This window comes from Zonotrichia albicollis, chromosome 25 (assembly GCF_047830755.1).
Source record: "Zonotrichia albicollis isolate bZonAlb1 chromosome 25, bZonAlb1.hap1, whole genome shotgun sequence".
Classification (NCBI taxonomy): domain Eukaryota; kingdom Metazoa; phylum Chordata; class Aves; order Passeriformes; family Passerellidae; genus Zonotrichia; species Zonotrichia albicollis.
The window spans coordinates 3,923,530-3,949,658 of NC_133843.1; the positions used below are offsets into that span (position 1 = coordinate 3,923,530).

The window sequence follows — 26,129 nt, forward strand, 5'->3', positions numbered from 1 at the left end:
ACATCTTTATATTGGCTTTTTGGGGACCTCTTCATATTAGCTTTTTTTAGAGGGTGATAACCTGTCAAATATTAATCCAAATATCAATATTAATAGTCACCCCACAGCAATGGATGTGAATTATCTTCCCAGAAAACTGAGATTTCCTTTTCAGCCTTTTGGATTGTTTGAGAAACACAAAGTAAACCTCATGAATGAATAGCTGCCAAAAAAGAAAAAACCTGTTATAATTTTGGGGGTGAGCAGGGAGGGAGTGGGGCACAGGAGCTGCCTGTCCATCCCACTGTCACACTCCATTCCTTCCATTCTGCTTTGTGGTGTAGCCATGGATGGTTTCACCACCTGTAGGGCTTCACAGCTTTGACACAACAGAACTGACACAAATATCCAGAGCCAGCCAGGGCAAGTGGCTGCATTTGGGGGTAATTCCTTGGCTGAGATTAAATTCACTGATCTCTTCACACCTGAGGATGATTTACTTCCTTTCATCCTTCCAGCAGGGAGTAAAAATGCAAAACTTTCAGCTCAGAGGTATTTTTCCAAAGAAAATTATCTTCAGCTGTGGTCATCGGTGATTTGGGAGCCCCTGCCAGTGAGATTTTGCCTTGAGCTGATTGCCTTGGCTGAGCAACTGAAGAGCAGCTGGAAGCTGGCCAGAAATGGCTTTTGATTTTTGCTTGTAAAAGAAAAATAGAGGAAGAGAACCGAACCAGCATGGTTTGGTAAGGCAGAAGGTTTTTGTGATTATTCTCCCTGAGAAGGGAGACTTCCCCTTGGAGGGGACTCTGGGAAGTGAGGAAGAAGCAAAAGGTGGTTGCTGAAATGAGAGTTTCCCCTGTGGTGGAACTCTGCAGGACCTGACCATTCCTTCACCCCAGCACTGGCCAGCCCTGTGCTGGCTGCCCACTGTCCCCCACCTGCTGGAACTGTTCCAGTTTGGTGTTTCTGCTCCTGGGGAAAATCAGGCTGGTGGAACAAACCATCCCTGTTTTACTCAGATAATTTCCATGGTGTGTGGTGGCAGCAGAGGAGGCTGCCAGGCTGCTCCAGCCACTGGGATGGAGGGCTGCAGCACCATTACTGCCATTATCACTTTCTGGATAATGTGTACACACACTTTCACCATCACAAAGTTTTTCTCCTTCATTTTTCACGAGAACTGGCATTAGATTAATGGTTAAGCCATGGCAGAAATGTAACGCCATGCCAGTCTGATTTATTGACCACTTAGTGCTGATGAAGCTTCAAACAAGAGTCAGACAGATGTTGCAGTTGCATTTTTCTTCATCAAAACCAACGACTTGTTGTGTTTAACCACTTGTGGCACCATCTCCTGCGGAGGCAGCAGTGGAGGCAGTTCCTGTGCCACTCTGAGGAGGCAGAAGGAGCCAAGGAGCTTTGTCCAGGTCAGGGACAGATGGCAGCACCTTCAGCTTGGGTTTGGGGGAAGCAAAGCAACTCTGCTGAGGCTGCAGGCACTGGGATGATGGGCAGGATTTGACTGGGATGATTTCCAGCAGGAGTATTTCCAGAGTCATCTGCAGCCCAATGCAGGACTCCCCTCATTCCCCTCTGCCACCCCACTGAATGGTTTCTGCCCTGGTGTCCACTCTCCTGATGCCTTTCATATGTAGAAGTTATATTTGTATTTTGTTCTTTCACATCTCTCTTGCTCTCCTGGTAGGTCATCACAAATAGTGATTTGCTGCTGATTATGAGTTTTTCCAAAACATATGCATGCTGCTCATTCGTGTCAAAACATTTCAGTTCACCAAGTAGATTGGCATTCATGAGATTTGTCATTCTGAGGTCAGCTTTTAGATGCAGGCATAAGGAACAAACCTGCTTGGTTTGTGCTTGTTTTATATGCTTTTATGTTTAAAAAGTATAAATTCCAGTGAAGTCCACTGCTGAGGTGCACTTGCCTGTGCAGGAGGCCCCATAATCCTGACCTGCTTGGTGACAAACCAGCACTGTCAGGCTGGGAAAAATACAGCTTACCTGAGAGAAGGCAGAAGCACCTGCAGAGCTGCCACATCACCCACTGCTGTGTCCTTGCTCCCTTCTCTGAAACCTCCCTGGAGCAAGAGGTGTATTTACATGAAATCTCTGAAGCATATTACTTTTTATTACTTCATCATCTAGATCACTAATGATGTTAAATTAGCTGATGGAGACTATTTGGGTGTATGGGTGATCATTTTTACTATCTGAACCTCTTGTGAGTTATGCATGAGCACTGTGATGTTTCAGACATCCCCTTGGTAGAATGAGAGGTTGTGATGATTTTCTGTGTCTACTGTCTCTGCCTGTGAAAAAGAAGGTTTTGAACATTTCACAACTGGACACAAAAGGTCCAGTTGTTTGTCTCAGAAGATGTCTTGGTTTGAAAAGACAGGTGTCTGCTGAGGAAGGCAGGAGCCTCTCTTGAAATGGAAAATGTAAATCTCTTCTTTCTGATTTATTTTAATTTTGACATTAAGGGGCTCTCAGGCAAAGATGTGGGAGCAGGAAATAACAGGTTTTTATTAGGAAAAATAAAAATAAAAGTGCAGTAATGCAAAATAACACTGAGAGAGTCAGAATAGACGTGTCCCTCTGTGTGTCAGGGTGGTGTCCCAGCCCCATCCCATGGGGGCTCAGCCCTCCTGCAGTGCCAGCTGTGGTTCTGCTGGAGCAGGATCCTGCACAAGGGGGGGGTTTTCCTCTGCAGCTCCAGGAGTGCTGTAGATGGCCCTGATCTTCCTCTGGGAATGCAGTGGAAAAGGCTGTTGGTGTTTTTCCAAACCTCAGATTGGATCAAGGTAGGAATGCTTGGCTCCTCCCCTGGGCGGAGCATCTCCCCATGGGATGCTGGGATTGGATCAGCCATGCAGGGACACTCAGTGGCCATGGACAGCAGAGATCTCCTGTTGGGAGATGGGTTGTAGAAGGGATAAATAAAAGCTGTCTCACCTGGTTCTGACAGATGGCAATAGAACACACACCCCTGGCCACATCCTGCATTTACAGCCTAAGGCAGAATAATCCTGGGAATAGAAGAGCCAACAGTTTTCTTTGCTTTGGCACTTCCCAAAACCACTCTGAAATATATTCTTAGCTGTTCCTTACAAGGTTTCTTTGCCTCTTCCTGTGCAGTACAGCTCTTTTAGCACTGGCTGCAAGAATTTGATACTGCTTTCTCACAGAATCTTCACTGAGAATCCCCTGCTTGCAGTTCTATCCATAGAGGGAGAAAATGCAAGTTCCTGCTTGCATATTTTCCTAACCTAAGGAAATTTCTCCTAAGCTCTTTTGAGCTTGTCCTCCAGACAGAGGGATGTATCTGGTTACAGAGGGGGTTACCGAGGGGCTGCTCTGCTTTTCATCTTGCTGTGCACCAGTGGCCTCCCCACTGCCAGCCCCTTCTTGGCCAGCCTGGAGGAGCTGGGAGCCATGAGCAGCCCCCCAGTCCTGGGGATGTGCAGATGCTCCCTGTGGGTGCAGGGTGCACAAGAGGGGTCATGGTCACCCCACACACCCCCTGCCCCTGCCCTGGGCTGCTCTGGGTGCAGCTCCAGCGTGCTGGGGTTCAGTGCTGTGCTTTGCCCACCAGAATTCCCTCCCCAGCTGTCCTTGGTGAAGGTGTCCCTGTCCTGCTCCAGCTCTCCCCTGGTTTCATGAGCAAGTGCTCCCATCAGCACAACCTGTGCAATTGGATGATGGGTTGTGTTCCCACTCCCCCTTGGAACAGGGCTCTAACAGCATTAATGAAACATTACAGTTTTAATTACACCATTATCCTATTTATTTTTATAAATAATTCCAAAGCAGTCATTAAAGTTTGCGAACTTAGGAGTAAATGACTTAGGGGAAAGAAATCATCTCCTCAATCTTGTTATTATCTATTGAACAATCTCCCTGGGACGCTGGTGGGGAACTGGCAGGGTTGTTGCTGCTGCTGCTGTTAAGATGATTCATTTACTCACAGGGTGGAGACAGAGCTCAGCTCCTGCTCCAGGTGTGGTGGGACAAGCAGTGCAGTGTGCCAGGGCAGGGTCTGTCCTATGGGGAGAGGGGAGTGGGGTCAGCTGTGGGGTCAGCTATGGGATCAGTTGTGGGATCAGCTGTGGGGTCAGCTCTGGGATCACCCTGCAGGAACCAGCACCTCCGTCCTCCTGCAGCTGTCCTGCCTGCCAAGGGCTTTTCCAGCCCCAATCCTCTGCATTTTGCAAACATCTTCAAAAAGACAAGGAAGGAATTACAGGCTTGTCTGTGAAGAGCCATGTTTGGGGTGCTCTGTGATACTCATTGTAAGCCTCCTCTGCCCTTCCCTCCTGTCACTGTATGGAGAGTGTGGCTGTTCCTCATGTTCTCAGGTGACTCTCTGTATACTAAAAAAAAAATGATGTGGTCCAGAACTGATGGAAGCATTGTCTCAAACCAGCAAAAGGTTCTTTAAACCAAAGCATATTACCTTGTGTTCATTGTCAGTGATGTTCATAGGAATGAATATTGCAGGTATTTGGTGTTGCAAGGGTTGGAAAAGAGGTTCATGCTGAACACACCAGTGGAGCAGGAGAGTTGCAAGCACCTCAGGATGAGGGAAACCATGTGCAAACTGTGACCCACTCCTCTTTTAAAGAACAGCTCCTACCTTTACAATCTGGGCTCTGTTCATGATGCTTGCTGTCTGAGTTTTCATTAGGAAGTTAAATGCAGAGGGTTCTGGCCCCAGGAACATAACCCTTGCTGTGCTGTCCCTGCAGAACCCAGACATTGTGTTGGTGCACTACCTGAACGTGCCGGCCATCGAGGACTGCGGCAAACCCTGCGGGCCCATCCTCTGCTCCATCAACACCGACAAGAAGGAATGGGCAAAGTGGACAAAAGAGGAGCTCATCGGGCAGCTCAAACCCATGTGTGAGTATCTGGGGCTGCTTTTGCTCCTTTACTGTGTGTTTAGAGTCTTTCACATCCTGTGAAGGAGTCATTTGTCCATCCAGCTCAGCTTGTATCTGCACACACTTTCTGTCCAATATTTAACACTCCTGGGATGCATGGTATGAGAGCTGTCCCCAGAGGAGTCTCCTCTGCACACTGGGGGAAAATTGTACCCATGTTCTTGCATGTTCTAGGGCTGTTTGTAGGCACCTGCTCACTTGCAGAGGTTCTGGCAGGTGGATTCCCCCAGGGGCACTCCCTGTTTGGGTGCTCATTGTCAGGGCACAGTGGGCTGCTGTAGCTTGCAGGTGGCCCCATGGAGCTGTGTGTTGGACTGAGCATCATTTCCTAGAGTTTTGCAGCCTAAAGAGAAGGTGTGCAGAGTGACAGGGAGGTTTGCCCTCAGACAGGCAGTTCTTTGAACCCCTCTGCATCTGCCTTGGTATGTAATATTTTCCTTTGCATCACAGTTATATTGTGTGCCTTCCCCTGGAGAGCACATTCCGATGTGCACACGAATATCTTTTTGCAATGAAAGAAAAATTAGACATAAAGAGAGCTTGTAACCAAGAGAAAATTAGCTGCAAAAGCCACAATACCAAATGTGAGTCAACAAATACCAGGTCTGCTTCTGTTCCTGCCCTCTGCCCCTGCCTGGATGCTGGTGTCAAGCCCAGCCTCCTGTAATTGGAGGTCACAGCCACGGAGTGCATCATGATGTGTGCCTGCCATCCGTGGAAGATCAGCCTTGTGCTGACCACAGCCTTGGTAATCTGAGTTTGCAGTCCTTTGTTGCATCCTGAACTCTGCAGGCCCATGTGTTCCTTTTCCACACAAAGCTGGAGGGCAGAGGAGGAGAGAAAATGACACATTTGCCCCTGGGGCTGATAAACTCAGACAGAAATCCAGGATGTTGGTATAGCTGAGACTGGACAAGTGCCTTAACATTAAACAGGAAAGGAAGTAGCAGCCTGTTAAAAAATCTGCAGTGCATCAAGAAAATTATGTGAAAACTACAACGAACTCGCCGTAAATTTAATAACACTTGGCTCTTTTATGTCTCAGGAGGGAAGAGTGAAATTCTGTGCAATTATTCAGAGTATATATGCATGTACACGTCTCTTTTTATGGGTACATATCCTGGGAAACACATCCTTAGAAATGTAGCTCCAATAAAAGCTTTGTGCTCTGCTCAGACCTGGAAAACAAAGAGGACACGGATAACCCTGTTTGGGGAGCACAGAGGGGCACTGCTCGCCAAGAAGCCATCAGATTTGGTTCCAGTTTAGGGTGTGCCATGAAATTCTGGAGCCAAGCACATTAGTTTCATCACATTTTTGCATTAATCACATTCTTTCACAGACTTCACAGTTTGATTGCCTGATGTTTCCAAATTTCTCTGCCCTAAAGCAGATTTGTCAATGGCTTAATCAAAGCGTTGTGCGTGGTGTGGCTGGTGCAGTGACAGTCTCACCATTTTACCTGCTCTGTGCTGGGGTTTGTTGTGTTTTATTCCTCTGGACTTGGAAGCTGTGGGGGGGTTTTGTTGCTTATTTTGTTCTCTTGGTTGCTGTTTTCCATGAGAATTTCTCATTAAAGGCACATTAGTGATGATAATAGCCAGGGTGTGTGTGGAGGTCCAAGGCCTCTGTACCTGCAGGTTCCCATTTCAGACCACTGATGTCATTCAGGATTAAGGGAGAGGAGCTGATACAGTTCCTTGGGGAAAATGCTTCCTCCTGGTTAGAGGTTGGTGGCAGTGTCCAGCTCTTGACTCACTGACAAGAGCTGGTTAAGCCCTGCTCACCTGAAGTCAGGTGTTGAAGCTGTTGACCTCTGTCAGGTATTAAAGCTTTCCTGTCAGAGTGGAGGGTAGCAGGCAGTCAGTGGGGTGGGAGCATGTTCTCCTGGCCTGCAGAACTCAAAGCCGTGTGGCAGATGGCTGGCAGGGTGAGCAGCATCAGTCCTGGAGTCCAAGCTAGACAAATGCATCAAACTGTTGTTCCTGAAATGCACAGAGACCCTGGCTGGGAGGATCAGGGAGCTTGTTTACATTTCTTGCATCCATAATTTGCTCAGCTCCCTTTTCCTTCCCTGCTGCATCATCCCAAAGTCATTCCAGGCTTCAGCAGCATCAGGGACAGGCAGCAGCTCCTGGTGCCAGCCTTGTCACTGTGAGCAGAGCAGGGCACTGAGGGCTGGGTGCTGAGAGGGGAAGGACAGGTGCCTGCTCCTGAAGGACACTGCTGAACCCAGAGAGAGCTCCTGGGCTGGCTGCAGGGCTGCTGTTTGCTCACTGTGCTTATGGATAAAAACCTCACTTTTCTGGAGTGCCCATAGAGCTCTGAGAGCTTCGTGGAAAGAAAGAGCATTAACTTGTTCTAATATAGATGGTGTGTGAGCTAATTAAGCGACTGAAATGAACCCATCTGAACATCCATGAAAGGTAAATGCTGCAGGTGCTCTAAGGATTTGAGGTTTTCTCAACACCTCCAGCTGAGTTGAGACTGTAAATAATTAATTAATGAGCCTGACTTCAGCTTTCAGGGTTTGGAGTTTTAATCTGTGTGTTAACTGCCTTCACACTGCCCATGACCTCCTGATTGCCTTCTCTGGACCATCACTGTTTCTCAAACCTCCATTTGGCTGAAGCATGAGAGCCTGGAAGGCCCCATACACACTCCTGACCTCCCACAGGACGATTCCTTCCTCCCTGCAGGCTTGGAGAGGAGGCTCCTTGTCCCAGAGTGTCACCAGGGTCAGGAAGCCTCCACTGCTGCCAGGGCTGGGATAATCCAGCTGTTGGGAGCATCCCAGCTGGGTGCCTCAAGCAAAAGGGCTGTCATGTGTGTTGCTTTGGTATAAATGCAACTTTTGGGTACATTAGTGTAAAGTTAATAGCTATAATCCATGAAAATTCTGCAGGAGTGTGGTCCGAGACACCTGTAAGTCATTTCAGGATGCCTGGTGTGAAGAATGAGCCTCAATTTGGCTTAACTTTCCATTTCCTCCCCCCTTTGTGCTCCATTACAGTCTTGCTTTGAGATTTCTCTGAATAGATTAGCAGATGTCCTTAGAGGCATCTGGTGGTAAAAGCAAATTCAGTGGCAGAATCCATCACAGCAGAATTCTGTATATAAACTCCATATGATCAGCAAATTGTGGGCCAGCTCATGTTGGGGGTTTCTCCAAATCATCCCCTTTTGGCTCTCTCATCCTTCAGCTGGCAAAGCTGATTTAAAAGCTCACAGCTGGTGCCACGTTGCAATCCTTGTTCCAGGTCCACTATAATTAAGAGCTATCTTCCTTTCAGAGGAAAAGCTTTTTGCATTTCTCTGCTGCAGAGGAACTGAGGGCTCCTGTTCGTGGTGCCTGCACAAACAGCTGGAAATTCCATGTGTGCTCATCAGCCCATGGGCAAGGGCTGCTCTTGCCTTTTTCCAGAGTCCTTAATTTTGTGTCAGTGAGGCCGTCAACCTCCTGGAGGTGACCTCAACCTTAATCCTTGTGTTTTCATCACTGCAGAAGGCACCAAACCCCTGTAGCTCAGAACAAAACTCAGCAGCAATTGGAATTAATGCAGTTTGGAGAACTGAGTTGTTGGGAGTTTTACTTGGGCTTGAATTTATATTTCATTTTAGTAACTCTATTTAAGGATTGGGGTTATATTTCATCTTAAAAGATCAGTTGTACAAAAATGCTACATGGGATGAATTTCACAATTCCCCAAGGAGTTTGTTTGAGCTCCAAAGTGCCCCTCAATGGAAACTGAAGCTTGCCAGCTTAGCTCAGCTGACTACATAGAAAGGAATGTGGATTCTTTAAAAAAATATTGGGTTTAGTAATGCTGACATCCAGTTTTACTGCAATAGTCTGAGTTTTTATTAAAAAGAGAACATGACAGAAGGTGCTAGATAGGTTCTGACATCCACCCACCACCTGGACTCTGAGTGCTCACATTGTGTGTGTGGCCAGCATCAGCCTCCTGCCCATCAGCCACTGCTCAGCTTCTCCTCTCCCCCAGCCCCTTCACCACTGCAGGAGCGCAGCTCATGCAGGAACGCACTTTTCCTCTCCCTCTGAGATCTGCAGTGGCATTTATGTCCCCAGAGGAAGTTTGATCCCATGCCTAATGGGCCACTCTGTGGCAAACAGTTTCCCTTGTGGTGGAGTTTCACCTACCACAGACCAAAGTCCCACTTCACCAAAATAACAAAATGAGGAGCTGTGTTTCAGCTGGTGCCTTTCAGCTGTGTTTGGAGACACCAAAGTGAAATAATCCCACCGAGTGCTGACAGCAGTACAGTGGGAACCACCATTATCAGTAATGGAAACTAACTTGAGGAAACCTAAACCAAATCCTTTCCTGACCCCTAAAACTTGGGTGTTAAACCAGACGCAGCAATTGCTGACCCTCTGAGGAGGCTGCAGGCACACCAGCCTTTGTTTCCTGTTCTTCCTTGGTATTTTATCTCCTCTGTTAACACTTGGCAGACTGGCAGTGACTGGCAGGCCCATCCTAGAGCATCGGCAGAGGTGTCAGCCCAAACTTTGCTGGCAGTGCCCCGAGATGTGACCTGGGGAAGGAGGGCTGGGAGCCAGGGAGAGCCCTGGGGAGAAGGGCTGGGAGCCTCGGGAAAGGATCCTCTCTGAGGAATTTGTTCCCCCAAATACACCAAACAAGATTTTTGCTAAAAACAAAAAAAAAAAAAAAGCAAACAAACCTAAAGTGGAGAAAAAAAATATTAAGAAATAACAGTAGAGAAATGGGAGAAATGGGAAGGCCTTGCCAGGCTTGGTGTTGGTCTGGGGCCCCAGGCCAGACGGTCCCTCTCCCGGTGCTGATCCCAGCCTTGATCCCAGTCCGGGTCTCAGTCCTGGTGCTGATCCCGGCCCTTATCCCAGTCCCATCCCAGTTCCGGTCCCGGTGCTGATCCCGGGCTTTATCCCGGTCCCGGTCCCGGTGCTGATCCCGGCCCTGATCCCAGTCCCGATCCCAGTTCCGGTCCCGCTGCTGATCCCGGGCTTTATCCCGGTCGCGGTCCCGGTGCTGATCCCGTCCCTGATCCCAGTCCCAGTCCCGGTGCTGATCCCGGCCCTTATCCCAGTCCCGGTCCCGTTCCTTATCCGCTGGCGCCACCTGGCGGCCGCCGGGCGCCGCTCCCGCCGCTCCTGGCAGCAGCAGCCGGAGGAGGGGGAGGATGGTGATGGTGCCCTTGAGCCGCAGCCGGAGGAGGGCGAGGATCACACAGGACAAGCGGGAGGAGCGGCTGCCGCTCTGCTCCTCCATGTGCGAGCAGCCTCGGATTTAACGCGTCTGTAACCGGGCGGAAGGGCTGCACCGAGTGGCTTTGGATAACCGTGTTTTGTCCTGCTGGAGGGGTCCAAGGGATGCTGGCCAGCCCCTGGGAGCATCCCGCTGCATCTGAGTGAACCTCCATGGAAAAGTGTTTTTTGGAAGGCAGACATCTCTGTAAAGCTCTGAGCAAAACGCCCCTGCGAGTCCGTGCAGGACATTAGCATGCAGGGGGTGTCACTGCTGTCCCCAGCACTGAGGCTCAGGTAAACCCGTCCTTCACAACCAGTAACCAGTGGAAATGGAAGGCTGGAAAATCAAAGCTAAGCTGTGTGTGGGCGTCTGAGTGTGAAAGGATAAATCTAATGGAAATATGCTTCAGCTAAACTGAGAAATCAGGGCAAGGCCTTTACTTCTGTCAAGAGGAAGGCAGTGGGAATGGAAGGGACAAGGCTGCCATTTCCAATTGACCATCGCCATGGAAACACCTCGCAGGGACAGCACTTGTGGAGCGCGATGTGGGCAGCAAGGCAGGAATGGGTCCTGGACAAAGGGCCTGCTCACGCTCCCAGCAGCACTTTGGGGATTTTTACAGTACTTTGTGTGGGTCAGGAGGGGCTGAGGGCAGGACTGACAGCAGGGCTTGCAGCAGGCTGTTAAGGCAGAGGCAAACAGAAACCCTAACCTTGATGATTCTAGATATTCCAGCTCTATCAGTCTATCCAGCTTACCAGTTTCATGGGGGAGATCTCATTGTTGTTACTCAAATAACTAAAGATTTACCAAACTGGGGCAGAGGAGCCTCATGGAGGGTATAGGGAATGGCTTCATAATGTACTGTACATGTACATGTATGTGTAAGCTGTGTTCTGAGGGGTGGTATGGAAAAGCAAAGTGTTTGGAAGTGTAAAATGCTTGGAGTAGCAAATGTCTAAGAGCATTCAGAAAAGGTGAAATGATCAGATTTAAATATGGGAGGGTATTTTAGGGTCAAATTTTGGTTAGGGTAGAGAAACCACAGGGAGGGCAAGAGGGAAACAGCTGTGATGGTGTTAGAGCTAGAGTGATGATGAGGCAGTGAGGTAGAGTTCAGGTGATGGGGAGGAGGAAGATATCTGCAGGACAGCAGGACTGCAGGCCTGGAAATTGTGGAGGACTGAGTACCAGCAGCAGGAGGCAGAAATAGCCAAGGTGGTGTAAGAAACTTGGACACTCATATGTTCCTGTGTGCAAGTTTCCCTTGGATTCTGAGCAGCCTTTTTGTTGGTAATTCAGATCATCTTTCATTCCTTTGCTCATGGTGGTCAAACTCCTGGCAGTGCTAATGAACAGGAGCGGCTGGGCACTATCACAAGGTCATTTTTATTGCCTTTTCTTCAAAAAGGAAGAAAGAGAAGAAAGGTGAGAGCCCAGGTTTGTAACAAGAGATTGCAGCAGCATTAGCACTGTGAGTTGTGGACGTTCCCCCAGCCCCAGTTGTCTCCTTTGAGCCCCCAGTGCAGCAGCAGTAACTCTGCCTGGCTGCACTGTGCTGCAGCCTCTGTGCAGAGCGTGTGTGCCAGCAGGAATGTGTTGCTGCTGTAATGCAGCAGCTTTTAGACCTCTCCATGCTATCACTGAAAAGGACAGTGTTGAAGCAGTTCACAGCTTTCATTTTAAATTATCAAGAAATGCAGTAGAAGTCTGAACAGGAATCCGGATTAAAATCCTTTCCAGAATTTCTGCTAAGCCTCAGACTTTTTTTTTTTTCCCTTTTGTGTTCTTATATTATGGCTATATTTAATCAAACATAGTTCTACAGTGGTTTCACTTCTTGAACCACTAAGAAGCAGGAAGAGTCTGTGTGTATGCTTTTTATTAGCCTTCCTTTCATAATGCACTTTTTTCCCTATAGAAATCTCCTTTCCTGCTGATTCATTATGTGTCAGGAAGCCAAGCGTGACATGTTAAAAGCCATCTTGATAGTGTTTGGTATTCAGTACTAACAATTCACCAGGCACAGGAGTCTTTCTTTAAAAGAGGGAGGAAGAAAATCTGCATATTGGATGTGCCAAGATAGTGGATAATTTGCATTAAGCATCCAGACATTCTTTTTTTGCAATCTGTCACCCTTCACTGGCTTTTTATTTTATAACCTTCATAGCATATGGGGAACATAAGTACCAAAAAAAAGTGGCACCACGTGGACAGAAGCTGGAGCCCTTTAGGATCAGCTGGAGCAAGGCTGGAGAAGGACCTTTCCTCAGCAGCAATTGATTCTCAATGGGACTTTGCTATGCTGGAAGGACCTGAAAATAACAGGCACGGTTCTCTAATCACCCAGCTCTGTAAAGCTGTCCATTATGCCTTAGCTCCTAGCTCACAGCTTGATTCAGACTTAAGAACCATCATCATGAATATGCAAACCCTGAGCCACGATTCACTTCCCAAAGTTGCCCCCTTGATGCTCTGCTCATCCCAGGATTTAGCAGTGCTGCCATCCTGCTGTAAAACACTTTCTGTACCCAGCAACACGGACACCAGGTCACTTCTTTAGCAAAAAACATTTCTGAAGTAACCAGAAATTACCTAATGCAAAGTTTCTCAATAATAATGGCAGTTCAGTAATTTTGTGTTGTATAGCTGAAAGCATCCGAAATACTTGACTGCATTCTGATCTCACTGACAATGTATTTTTTGTAAAATTGCTATTTGAACATCACTTATTAGACATAATATCACTGGTGACAGAACAATGTATCTTAAATAATAAAATGAATGTGAGCAGAGGTAGTGAAGTGGCAAGCATGTCTAACTCAGATGTCATAACAGAGACTGAGTGTTAAGAGGAAATCCAAAACTGTGAATATACTGGGAAGCAAAATCTGTTGGGTATAATAACAATAAATGTGGTCATCAAACAAACATAGAGGGACTTATTACAAAACTATCTGCAGCACTTTAAACAGTGATATGGGGAAGAATACTTGTAAACCTGATTTACAGTATTTCTGCAGGTTATCCAGCCTGGCCAATAGCAAGGTGAATTCTGCAGTGTAAAACTAGACCAAGATATTAGGCAAAAATTAGTGGGTGAGGAGGCAATACAGCAACAGGTAACAAAAAAGCAATAAAACTGCTTCACAGAGCAGATCCAGGAGCTCTGTCCCACCAGCTGTGTGTGACACACTCAGTGAGCAGCATCAGAGAGAAGAACAGAAGACTGTTCACAGGATATGCTGCCCCTGTGACCACTGGATGTCACAAACATCCCTTCATTTGCTCTGATCTCTTACACGATGCTGCTTTTGGCTTTGCCCCAGCCTGTGGCTGTACAGGAGGACCAGCCCAAGCTGCTGCTGCCAGGATTTCCCCTTCACATCAGGGACCGTCACCACACAGGGATCTGGGGCTTTACTACAAAGCCTGAGTCCATGGGACTTTGAGCTTTGATTTTGTGTGTTCTGGTTTAAGGATTTTAGGGCACAACATGCAAGGAATGTGCCTTGACAGACTATGGCAAAGACTCTCTGAAAGGAGCTGCCAGACATGAGGACACCTTGGAAATTATGTTGTCACTTATCAGCACTTTCCAAAATCTGCACATGAGCTGTGGTGCATTTAAGGGATAAATAAATAATATGCACATATAAATTGCTCAGAGAGACATTAAGAGAGACAGAAGATGCTTTGAGTCAGTTATTATGGATAAAATATTTTATAAGTGCCATTTCCATTGTGAGTCAGGTTGCAAATATCACTGTTATAGGAAATTCTGCAACTAAAATATTCTGAGAGGGAATCTTTATTCAAGTCATGTATCTGTATGCAGTCTGGCATTCTTATTTAAACAGCTAACAGGCCCAGAGAGTTCCTAAGGAAAGAGCTTCACTTTGCAACCTGTTCTGTAACATCATCCACCTGTCCATTCTCCCAAATTACTAAAAGGTCATCCAAGTCTGAGAAGGAGCTCACACAGTGTCTGTTAGTCACTCCCAAAAAATGAGTCAGCCTTCACTGCTGCCATTGGGATCTGACAATGAAGACCTGGCAGAAGGTTTGCATTTGCTGTTACTCTGGTGTATTTTTGGCTGCTGATCTTACTATAAGGCTGATTTTGTTTTCATATTAGACAGAAAAAGATTCCAAAAGGCTCTTAGGAATTATACTGCTTCACTTCAATGAAACCAAGTCCTTTGTTGGTTTTGGGTTTTCAGTGAGGTTTGCTGGCACTACAGAGAGTCATTGCTGGTGCAGAGTCCCTGTTAGCAGCAGACTGAAATAGAGCCAGATACTCTGCTGAGGAGTTTTCCCTCTATATATTCCTAATTCAGGAATTGCCTTTGGAAGCCTGGTGATACCAAGGAGCAGAGAACAGTAAGCCAGTAACCATTACTGTTGCTTTTTATAGGTCTCCTTCCAGTTCTGACAGAAAGCAGCAGGAATGGATTTTTACTGGTAATTTGGAGCGGCTTTTGATGGTTTTGGCATGATTTTGCAGATTCTGATGGGAAATTTTACTGTTCTCTTTGCAGTTCATGGCATCAAGTGGACGTGCAGCAATGGCAACAGCAGTTCAGGGTTCTCAGTGGAGCAGCTCGTGCAGCAGATCCTCGACAGCCACCAGACCAAGCCCCAGCCTCGGACACACAACTGTCTGTGCACTGGTACCTTGGGTGAGTACTCAGGAGGGCACTCAGGGACTCAGCTTCATCCACTCTGGGAGCAAGGTTTAGTGCTGAGGTGACAAAAATGCTGTCTCATGAAACACTGGGACACAATGAACTCAAGAGTTGACAGAAGTCTCGAGCATAAAAAGATGCAGCTGGAACTTCTGGGGGAAATGTCAGTGCTTTCTAATAAATGCAGTCCATACATGAGCTGCTCAAAAAGGTACATTCTCTTCCACATGTGCAAATTCTGTTACCAAAGCCTTAAAATATAATGTTCCTCCAGCTTCACCCTCTGAATTCCTTGCCCTGCAGCTCACTTTTTTGGAGAAGTGCTCAGGTGGTTAACTGCAAGGTATCACTGAGATAAGACAGGTTCTTTCTTGTTAAAGGAGATGACCTTGTTTTGGATGTCACTACAGCAGCATCCTTAGTGTGAGCATTTCCCACAGACAGTGGAAAGCTCAGTGATTCCCTTCCCAACTCATCTGCTATAGAGCTGCTCCTTTCTAGCACTTTGGTCAAATAAAGTACATGACACATTAACTAGTCTTTAGCAAAGCTTATAAAGGAAAGTTGTCATTGCTTCAAAGGGTTATTTTTTTCTTCTTTTCTTGAGCAGTTGCATTATACAATCAAGGCTTAAATAGGAATGATGACCTCTGGAATACCTGAGTTTGGATTAAAATTCACCCCTTAAGGCTCAGCATTTGATCCAGGCTTGCAAATCTGAACATGAATCCTTTTATTCTTCCCTTTGATGTTTTGTCTTGTGCTAAGTCTGCTCAGTGCTTTTTAACACAACAGCATTGCTTTGTTTTGTAACTGGCTTGCACATTGACACACACATTCCCAATCCCTTACTGTCATCCACAAATACAGCAGCATGAAAGTCTTTCCCTTGTTCCTGTTCATTTCTATACCTAGGAGAATAGAGAGATTTAATATTGTATTTAGTCTCAAAAGCACTGTCTTGAACTACTTTAAGTGACCTCATTCAAATCTTGAACACATAATAGAGATGTTCCTCTTCAAGGGCAAGCAACAAAAGATTCAGCAAATTGTGGTGGCTACAAAGATGTTTTATGTTGCCCAGAAGATGGCATTTATAATTGTAGCCATGAGCTATAGTGAGGAGGTTTCTTCCCCCCTTCAGTTATTCTGCAGTTCTGTAATTAATGTTCTTACCTCATTCTAGGGAAAATTAATCAATTAAGAACAGAAACATCAAAAATTCATGGGCTGCTGTTCTTTAAACAGCAAAAGCAGTCCCTGCACCAGAGTTTGTGACTAAGGTGCCTTTGCAGACAGAATTGTTTACTTCATCCTGCCTGATTACAAGGTGATTCCATTATTCTCAGGAATGCAGGTGATGTTACCATCACAGGCCAGTAAGGTGCTGACTGGTTTAATTAATGGAGGATTTTCTTCTGGTGGCCCTTGCTTGAACATTCTTCATCAGTTCCAGTGCTGACTGTGTGCTCTGTGTGCACATGTGTGCACAAGCACGAGATACACAACTTGCATTGTGCTAATTTTGTATTTACTGAACAGCAAATCCTGTTGTTTTCTGGCACAGGGGCAGGAAGCAGTGTGCATCACAAGTGTAACAGTGCCAAACACCGCATCATATCACCAAAGGTTGAACCAAGGACAGGTGGGTACAGCACTCATTCAGAGGTACAAAATAACGATGTCTCTGAAGGCAAGAACGAGCACAGCCATGGCAAGGCCTCCAGCCGAGAGAAGAGGAACGGCAAAGTGGCAAAACCAGTGTTGCTCCATCAAAACAGCACTGAGGTTTCTTCCACCAACCAGGTGGAGGTCCCTGACACAACCCAGAATTCTCCTGTGTCCATCAGCAGCGGGTTAAACAGCGACCCAGATATGGCAGATAGCCCAGCTGTCACTGGTGTGTCCAGCATGGCTGTAGCATCAGTTATGGGAAGTTTGTCACAAAGTGCCACCGTATTTATGTCAGAAGTCACCAGTGAAGCTGTGTACACGATGTCACCCACATCTGGCCCAAATCAGCACCTTCTATCCTCAGATGCAGCTGCACAAGGACTGGTACTTGCTGTGAGTTCCGATGGACACAAGTTTGCTTTTCCAACAACTGGCAGTTCAGAAAGCTTGTCGATGCTACCCAGCACTGTCTCTGAGGAACTTGTGCTCTCCACAACTTTAGAAGGAAATAGGAAAATTCCAGAAACCACCATGAATTTTGACCCGGACTGTTTTCTTAACAATCCCAAGCAAGGGCAGACTTATGGTGGAGGAGGTATGAAAAGTGACAGCATCAATACCAACATAAGGCAGTCACCCACAACAGAACGTAGCTTCAACTTCAATACAACCCTCACGAAAGAAATTAAAACTGAGGACACATCTTTCGAACAACAGATGTCCAAAGAAGCATTTTCCTCCACTTCTGCATCTAACACTCTCACACTCAGTACTGGTTCAGGTTTACTTCCATCTGGAGGAGGTCTGAGCCCAAGTACCACCCTGGAGCAGATGGACTTCAGTGCCATTGACTCCAACAAGGACTATTCTTCCAGCTTCAATCAGACCGTCCAGAGCCCTCACGTCCATCAGACCCCTTCCCCCAGCTTCTTTCTGCAGGATGCCAGCAAACCTCTTCCCCTTGAACAAAACACTCACAACAATTTGAATGACACAGGTAGCTCATTTGTGAACACGTTAGGAATCTCCAATGTGAAAACAGAGTCGTCGTCCCAAACCACGTCCAACTGTAACGGCACAGTGGAAACCAGAATAGAGTCCACCTCTTCTCTCCAGCTAATGCAGTTCCAAGCAAACTTCCAGGCTATGACTGCAGAAGCTGAAGTTCCCATGGAGACCTCCCAGCAGGCAGAAGGAAATGAAAATCTACTTAAATCAGGGGATCTTCAAGCCTGCAACACAGAACACTACTTGCAGCCTGAGGCCAACGGGGGTATCAGGAATGGAAACAACCTCCCTATTCTCCAAGGAAACATGGTACAAGGACTCTATCCCGTGGCCCATCCTAGCTTAAATAACTCCTCCAACATGGAGCTTAACTTAGACCACTTTGACATCTCCTTCAGCAACCAGTTTTCTGATCTAATTAACGATTTCATATCGGTAGAAGGTGGGAGCAACGCTCTGTACGGACACCAGCTGGTGTCAGGCGACAGTGCTGGACTGTCTCAGCCTGAGGACAGCAACAGAGCCACGTACAACCAGGCCGAGATGTGCATTCCCTGCTGCAGCCCTCAGCAAGCCAACATGCAGCTGAGCAGCTCGGAGAACGGAGCCAGCACCATGGCATACATGCACGTGGCTGAGGTGGTCTCAGCAGCTGCAGCACAAGGCACTTTGGGGCTGCTGCAGCAGAGCGGCCGCTTGTTCATGGTGACAGATTATTCACCAGAATGGTCTTACCCTGAGGTAAGTCCAGGGATTTTACTCACTCGTGTTTACTGCCTTATCTTTGCTTTGGTAATATGGGAATTGTTTTGTTAAAGCTTTGAAAAGGGTTTTAAAATATTTCTCTCCCAAGTCAGAGCATTCAAGGCCGCTTGCATGTTTTAATTAAGCACTTCATTATCCTGACAGGGCCCTTTCTTTACTTAGGAAGCATCTGAACAGAAAGGTATTGTTTCATTGAAAGCCAAGTCTTCCCCACATGATGGCTTCATGCTACCTAGGCCCAGTAGAGCAGTAGTATTTGCAAACTGGAGCTGTTTCTTACATTTGTCACTGATGTTCCCAGGAGAATAATTCAAGGCCTGCACAGCGTTAATGAGTTCAGCATTTACCTCCACCTCACTGACTTCCAAAATCAGTCACATGCCCCATAAGCTGAAAACGGCAGCAGCACAGACCTTGCTGCTGTGAAGAAATGTGTGAGGAAGGAGACTGTTTGAGCCAGTAATGGGAAGAGAAAGTTATTTTGTAATTAAAAATAAAAATGAGGTGGTGGGGGGGTGTTGTTTTCCTAGGCCCGGCCTTGGAGCAGTGTTGTGTCTGTGTGGGGGTGTGCCGTGACCGCTCCGGGCCGGTCTCCAGGTTCCGGGGGGATGCGAGGCTGCCAGTGGGGCGAGCTCGGCAGGCCCGGGCCGGTACCGGGAGGGGCCGCAGCAGGCTGAGAGCGGCACCGGGCTGAGAGCGGCACGGGGCTGAGAGTGGGACCGGGCCGGGGCAGCACCGGGCTGAGAGCGGCACGGGGCTGAGAGTGGGACCGGGCCGGGGCAGCACCGGGCTGAGAGTGGCACCGGGAGGGGAGCGGCACCGGGCGGGGAGCGGCACCGGCTGGAGCGGCACCGGGCGGTCCTGTGCCCCCGGGTTATCTCTCCCGTTCCCTCGGGCTGTCTCTCCCGTTCCCTCGGGCTGTCTCTCCCGTGTCCCCGGGCTGTCCCTCCCGTGTCCCCCCGACTGTCGTTCCCGTTCCCTCGGGCCGTCGCTCCCGTTCCCGGCCGTGTCGCTGCCGCCGGCGGCCGCCCGAGGGCAGCACGGCCCCGGGAAGGGCGGAGGGCTCGTCCGGCCGCGCTCCTCCCGCCCCGGCCTCTCCTGCCATGCTCGGGTCTCTCCCTTTTTTCCTGGCAGGGAGGAGTGAAAGTCCTGATTACCGGCCCGTGGCAGGAAGCCAGCAATAATTACAGCTGTCTGTTTGATCAGATCTCAGTGCCTGCATCTTTAATTCAGCCAGGGGTACTGCGCTGCTACTGCCCAGGTAAGGAGCACGGCTCTCCTACATCTGGGGATTTCTGAGCATCATCGTGGCACATACATGTACAAAAGTGCACTGGCATCCAGAAGATTTTCCTCTTTTTTTGACCAGTTTAGTGTGAGAACAGCAATTTGGCATCTTGATACGTCACAACAAATACTATTTAGAATCTCTGAATTAACATTAAAATAATTATTTGAAGTAATTTAAAATAATTCTTAGCATTCTTTTTGTTTTGAAAGAGCAGGTTAAAGAGTAGCTGTTACTCAGGGGTGCACTCACTGCTCTGCTGGCTTGATATGGCTGTTTTCCCTTTGCTGCTTACATGAGAACACCTCTGACCTCCCAAAGAGATTTTCAGTAGTTATGGCCCTCAGTATATGACTTCAAGTGGGTGCAGAATAACTTAGTTTCATTGCTAGGCCCCAGCTTTCCACTGGAAATGCAGTGAGGTTGCTCAATCTTTAGAAACATGTGATTCTGCCTTTTGCCAGAATAACCCATTAGATGACTCTTAAGCTTAAAATCTCCATGTTTGAATATACCAACTGGTATTTTGGACTGTTAAATTGTCTAGTCACAAAAATACTGTTCAGCACCCTGTCTCTACACCTGATCTCAGCCCAGTATTTGGCACATGAGGTAATTCCTAGCTGGGGGTTTCTGCAGGGAGTTCTCTGTCTTACAACATTGTACTTTCCTTTTAGCTCATGACACTGGGCTTGTGACTTTGCAAGTTGCCTTCAACAATCAGATCATCTCCAATTCTGTGGTATTTGAATATAAAGCCAGAGCTCTGCCAACCCTGCCTTCCTCCCAGCATGACTGGCTGTCCTTGGACGGTAAGAAAAGTGAAATATTCCCTAAAAAAGCAGAATAAATGTAGAACTGTGTATGACAGAGCAGCTCCTGGTGGGGAGGGATGTAGGGGCAAGTTTGTCCTGATAGGAAGGGCTGTGGCAATGTTAATCAGAATCCTCTCATTGAAAAGTCTTATTAGCTCTGTTGGTGTGAACAAAATGTTGCTGCCTTTTATACAGGGTGACAAAGGGATGGGGTTTTTTGTCTGAATAGAAAGCTGATCATACTGCCCAGTTTCTAGATGAGAAGCATTTACCCTGGAATTGTCTTTCCTGAGAACTCTGAAACTTGAGCTTGTCTAGAAAAAAAGTGTGCTTATTTAAGCAGAAAATGGAGAGATAGTAAGGCACAAGAGGGATATACTAAAGCAGTTGGGATGGTAGCACTTCTAAAGAGCAGCATGGAGACAGAGCCTGTGGGCATTGCAGAGTGAAGAGGGGTTTGTGATATGGCTGCAGAAGCAAGGTTGCAAACAGAACTGGCTCTTAACAAGGAGGTGCACTAAGTCTTATGTTCAGCATCAAAATCGAATTTGCTTGACTGGAGAGGATTGTAAGAGTCTGTAGGTGCTTTTCACCTGCTGCAAGGCCTCCAGCTGCCTGTGGAGTGCAGCTGACAGCGGGTGATGGTGATTGATGCTCGGCTGTCAGCAATCCAGGGTTGGCATGCCAGGTGGGCAGGTTTTGAATGCCTTGTTTGACAGTTCCCCAGAGCTGCTGAACTGGCAGGAGCTGAGGAGGTGGCTGTGAGTGCTGTCTCTGGTGTCCCTGCAGCTCCTCTGGGTGCTCTTGGTGAGCAGCCCAGCTCTCAATTAAAGGTTGTTATGCTGTGGTGATGTGGAAGGGAGGGGGACTGCAGCAGTGAACAAACTAGGGCATTGCTAACAGGGAGGGGAAAAAAAAAAGTAAGAGGACCGCTGCATTGCAGAGGCCCTTCAGGGAAAAAGACTGAATAATTATACCAACCATGATTTATCAGAAGCCTCTGCCTTGATGCACAGTGCTCCAAAGGGAGCAGATTGCACTGGTATTTAAAGGACCAGCTACATCTTCTCATTTACTGCTAGAGAGCAAATGTTAGCTTAGCTAGCCAAGGTGAAAACTAATGTGAATTGATTCTATCAGTTGAATAAATACACAAATCCCTGACTTCTTTGTTTGCTTTAATTTCCCTGCTTAAAATCCTTGCCCTACTGACTGTTGCGTGGTCTTGAGGGAAGATTTTCGAGGAATATTTGTAGTCACAAAATATTGACAAGAATTTTAAAATTCTTTTTAATTAACTCAGTGGAACACTCTGAGTTCCTTTGCATTGTTAAAACACAGTTCATGATTCCAGCTGGAATGAGCACTGCCACAGAGAATAGAGCTAACAGCCATACCCTAGGAAAAGAGCAAGCAATTTCGATCTCATCTAAGTTTAGATAAACAATTCTCTTCCACAAATGTCTTTAAAATAAAGTCAAAATCGCTCTATATGTGAACTCTATGTTTTCAGTTACATTAAGACAAAAATCACTATTTTTTTTTTGAGCACAGCACATGTACTGGCCTTTGAGATCAGGGAGCAGTCCTTCTAATGACTGGGAAGGGTTGTGAGACCATCTCCCACCATGCTTCTGCTTCTAGGAACTGAGCCAAGTGTAGGAATGGGCAGAGAAGGAGTCTGAAGGGAGCGTTTGAGGGCTCCTTCCTTCATCAGTGTCTGCTGTGCCATGAAGGATTGTGCACCCTCTTCTGAACTATACAGAGATACTTGTTTTATTCTGAGTTTTCCTTATTTCACACCATGGGTGAGTTAGGTCTCTTACAGATGGACAGTTGACACCAGCTGCTTGTGTTCTTGCCTTTTTTCTAGTTAATTTGAATAGTGATATTCTTTCTTTTCAAAGCAAACCTTTTTCTCATAAAGGAAGAACTCTCATGTGATCCTGATCTCTGCTGATAAACTTGGCAGCCTTTTCCGTTTTCCATGTAAAACTCAGTTCTCAGAAGCCATTGTGTGCTTTTATAGCCATTTGATCTCACTTCCCATTCACTGTCTGTAAAGAGGTTCTTTTAAGAAAAAACCAAAAAGCAAATGAGGCTTGAAGAACTGAAGGCTGAACTGAAGGGCAGAGATGATCTCATGGCAGATGCATAAGGAATTATAAAGGCATTTCAGTACAGATTCCCAATGGAAAGCATGTTGTGTTTGCCCTCTGCAGAAGCCTTGCTGCTTCCATAAAATGTCTGTAGAGATGGCGTTTCCTTGGCATGGGATGTGATCAGAAATTCTGGGGAAATGGCTCTGAGTGCTGCTGGCATTAAACTCATGCATCTGCAGGAAAGAGGACAGAACCTAAAAATAGGGGCAGGCCATGTGTGTGTGGATGAGTCAAGTGTGTACGGGTTGGACAAGGGTGTGACTGGCACTGGATGTAAATGGCACTGACGCAGGAGCACCTGACAGGCAGCCTGTCAGCTCCTGCTGGCTCTCCGTGCATGATCTGGCTGTCTTTCCCAGCTGGAAAACACAAAAAGACTCGGGGAGGTGGGGCTTGGTGGCTCACTTGTGTTGGCATGACGAGGCCATACCAGTGGTATCCAAACTCTCACTTCAGCCTGGAATCATCTGTGAGCAAACTGTGTGTGTGTGCTACCTGTGGCATTCCACAGGTACATGATTCCTGTACAGGGGCAATGTTATCACCAAAACCCCTGGCATGTGTCTGTTTAGTGGGACCAGATGCCCTTCTTAGCCTGTTATGAGATACAGGACACCAGAGTCAAGGTAGGAGAAGAGATGTGTTCAGTATCAGTGAATGTTTTGCAACAGTAAGAGACTTTCCATAGGAAAAAAGTCTGTGTTATAAACAGTATTCACAGTTTTACACTCCTCTTTCCAGCTGGGTAAAGGTGTATGGTGTTTACATCTTGGATGTTGCCATAAAAGATGATCTGTTTGGGTTCTCTGTGGGAAGAGGGATGAATGTTTTGTACCATGTTAAAAGGCTGTGGTGCAACTTGTAGGGATGTGTGAGGACACAGATACCTTGTCCCTTGATAGGAGCTATCCAGTAAACTCCTTAAGTTTCTATTCATCCTCCCCTGTACTGACTCCTGTGCAGTGTGGAGACTTTGTCAGTTCTGTTTACATTCCTGCTGAGATGTGTCTGGTGGTTTGTTCCTTTCCCACGCTGTTATTAAGGACACTGTTTCAGGAAGCCAATCTCCTACTGCTCTGACTGCATTTCCCAAACTGTCCTTTTCCATTTTGATCATAATATGATCGAATTGAGGCAAGGAGTATTTCATTTCCTATGCTGAGCGTTGTCTTTTGAGCCAACCTGACTTCACGGGCAAACATCGGATTCCTCAGGCCGATGACTGAACGTGCCCTGCTGCCCGAGGAAGTCTGCCCGGTGCCCTGTGATTCCTGTGGATGGTGGGACCGCACAGTCTCCGAAATTGTCAGGTCTTACGGCTCCGCAGATTTGCCTTATTAGATCAATAAGTAAAAATACAAATACTGTGTGTGTAGCGAAATGAGGAGAGCTGTGGTGTGAGCGGGAAGGTGACCCAGGGATGGCGCGTCCCGGGGCTGACTTTGGTGTGCGGGGCGCTCCGGGGGCGGCAGGCGCTCGGTGCCCGGTGCGGGGCCGCTGTAAACACGGCGGGGCCGCCAATGGGACCGGGTGACGTCAGGCCGGGGCGGGCCCGGTGGCGGAGCGGATCGGGAGCGGGGCAGGGCCCGCCCGGCCGCGCCGCCCCGCGCAGACAATGGGAGGCGGCGGCAGCCTCCGCCCGCCCGCAGCCGCACCGGGCCGGCGCTGATCGCGGGGCGGGGAGCCCGTGGGACGGGCCGGCCTCCCGCCATGAGGGCGGCGCGGGGCCCCGGCGTGGGCTGAGGGCGGCGGCGGCGGGACCGGCGCCCCTGCTCTCTGTCCTGCGGCGCGGTCTGGGCGCTCTCCCCCTGCGGAGTGCCCGGGGCAGTGCCGGCCGCCCGGGATTGGGGGTGTGAGAGGGTATCCGTAGCGGCGATGGCTCCGTGGGCGCGCCCCGGGTGACCGGGACGGCCGCTGGTTCCCAGCCGCTGCCTGAGCCTCCGCCCGGGGTGTCTGTCACGGCGCAGGGCGAGCCGGGGGGCGGGCGGCAGCCGCGGACGGGCCGCGATCCGCCGCGGGCTCTGAGGCGGCGCCGGTCCCGCGGCGAGGAGCGGCCCGCCCGTCCCCGCATGCCGGCCCCTGCCCCCCGCAGCCCGCTGCCCACCGCGGCCCCGGCGCTCGGGCTGCGATGCTCGCGGCCGCTGAACGGCGCCCGGGCTCGTTCTCCGCCGCGGCCGGCCGGGCCGCCCCGAGCCCCGGCTATGCCGGCCAGCCTTAGCCCGGCCAGCCTTAGCCCGTCCGCTGCGGCCGCCGGGGCGCGGGGGTGGCTCCGCTGAGAGCCGCCGGCGCTGCGACAGGACCCCGGGGCTCCAGTTGGCTGCGAGGATGCGAGAGACGACAAGCAGGTCTGGGGGGAGCCTGCTCTGACCGCCCCTGCTGCGGGGTCTGCGCCAGATGCTGGCTGGAGCCTCCGCCGATGCCTTGTAGACCCGCAGGTCAGTCCTCTGGTGCCAGGTGTTGTCACATTATTTACCTGGAAGCAGGTAGAGGGACTGCAGAGGGGTCCGGTGGATGCGCACATGTGACAAAGCACTGCTTTCAGTAAGTATTGCAGGATCAAATGTTGCGCAGTGCTTGTTTGGGTTGAAATCTGCATGCTTCTGTGTTGTGCTGCACTTCCACGATGATTGCACGCCTTGCTGCTCGCTGTGCCCCCAGCCGTGGGACGCGGTGCTGTTTTCATGTGCTCGCCCTGCCCTGCTGGTCCTCAGCCCCTCCCGGGTGATGCTGCGATGCGGGCTCAGAGTTGTGACAGCACTTTAATTGTAGCATCACGTGTGCGGCAGGACACATTGCATCGGAGCCGCTCGCAGCCTCGTGTGCTGAGCTGAAGGCACAGAAGGAGGTCGGTAGCCCAGAGCTTCCTGGGGATCTTAGGGATGCTGGAAACACAAGCCTGCTCCGCACCACGGTATTGGAAAACTTGTTTTGCAGCGTGCTTTGGCAGAAAGAGCAGGATTGGGAAGAGGACTTCGGGAGACTGTGTGGACTGCTCGCAGTTTAGATGGGGTAAACATGACTGACGTCAGACTTGGTGAAAGCTTCCAGCAGCGCTGACCTGTTCCAGTGCTTTCAGTTTTCCTATTTATCTAACTTTGCAGCAAGTAGAGGCCATTTTATAGCATGCTGCTCTTCAGTCTGGTGATTTCGGAGTGAGTATTTTTACTCTTGAGCTTGCAGATTTAAGGAGGGAAAACTTGGGTCAGAATTGTTACCATATGCATACATAAATATCATACACAGTACTGTAAGCACAGACACTGCATGTGTGGCATGAGATGCTTTTTTCCTGTGTGTAGTCCTTTAGCATGTAGCCCTAGGAGGAGGAGATCTCCAGGAGCCCTGGGTAGTAGCACTGGGCAGGTGAGCAGCAGCACAGCACGTTCTCCCTGGCTGTTGCTCTTACATACATCCAAGAGTATTTTCCCTGTACATTTTTTATAGTAGTGGCACCTGTCAGGCTGGTTTCTGACCTGAGATACAGAGACTGACCTTAGGTAGCCAAATTTTTATACAAATTACAAAACAGCACTAGAA

The 26,129-nt window shown here is 48.5% G+C and overlaps 1 protein-coding gene across 9 annotated transcripts in view; it reads left to right on the forward strand.

Annotated features, from left to right (window-relative positions):
• CAMTA1 (calmodulin binding transcription activator 1) overlaps positions 1–26,129 on the forward strand; it is a 242,706-nt gene that overhangs the window by 183,171 nt on the left and 33,406 nt on the right. For 6 of the 9 annotated variants that reach the window (XM_074558614.1, XM_074558616.1, XM_074558612.1 and 3 more), the window contains 5 exons: positions 4,749–4,902; positions 14,734–14,874; positions 16,448–18,303; positions 19,462–19,588; positions 20,293–20,427. In XM_074558614.1, coding sequence (XP_074414715.1) covers positions 4,749–4,902; positions 14,734–14,874; positions 16,448–18,303; positions 19,462–19,588; positions 20,293–20,427 — 2,413 coding nt within the window. Of the gene's footprint in view, positions 1–4,748; positions 4,903–14,733; positions 14,875–16,447; positions 18,304–19,461; positions 19,589–20,292; positions 20,428–24,152; positions 25,134–25,613; positions 25,745–26,129 lie in introns of those variants that run through there. The other 3 variants (XM_074558620.1, XM_074558619.1, XM_074558621.1) reach the window with 3 other exon arrangements.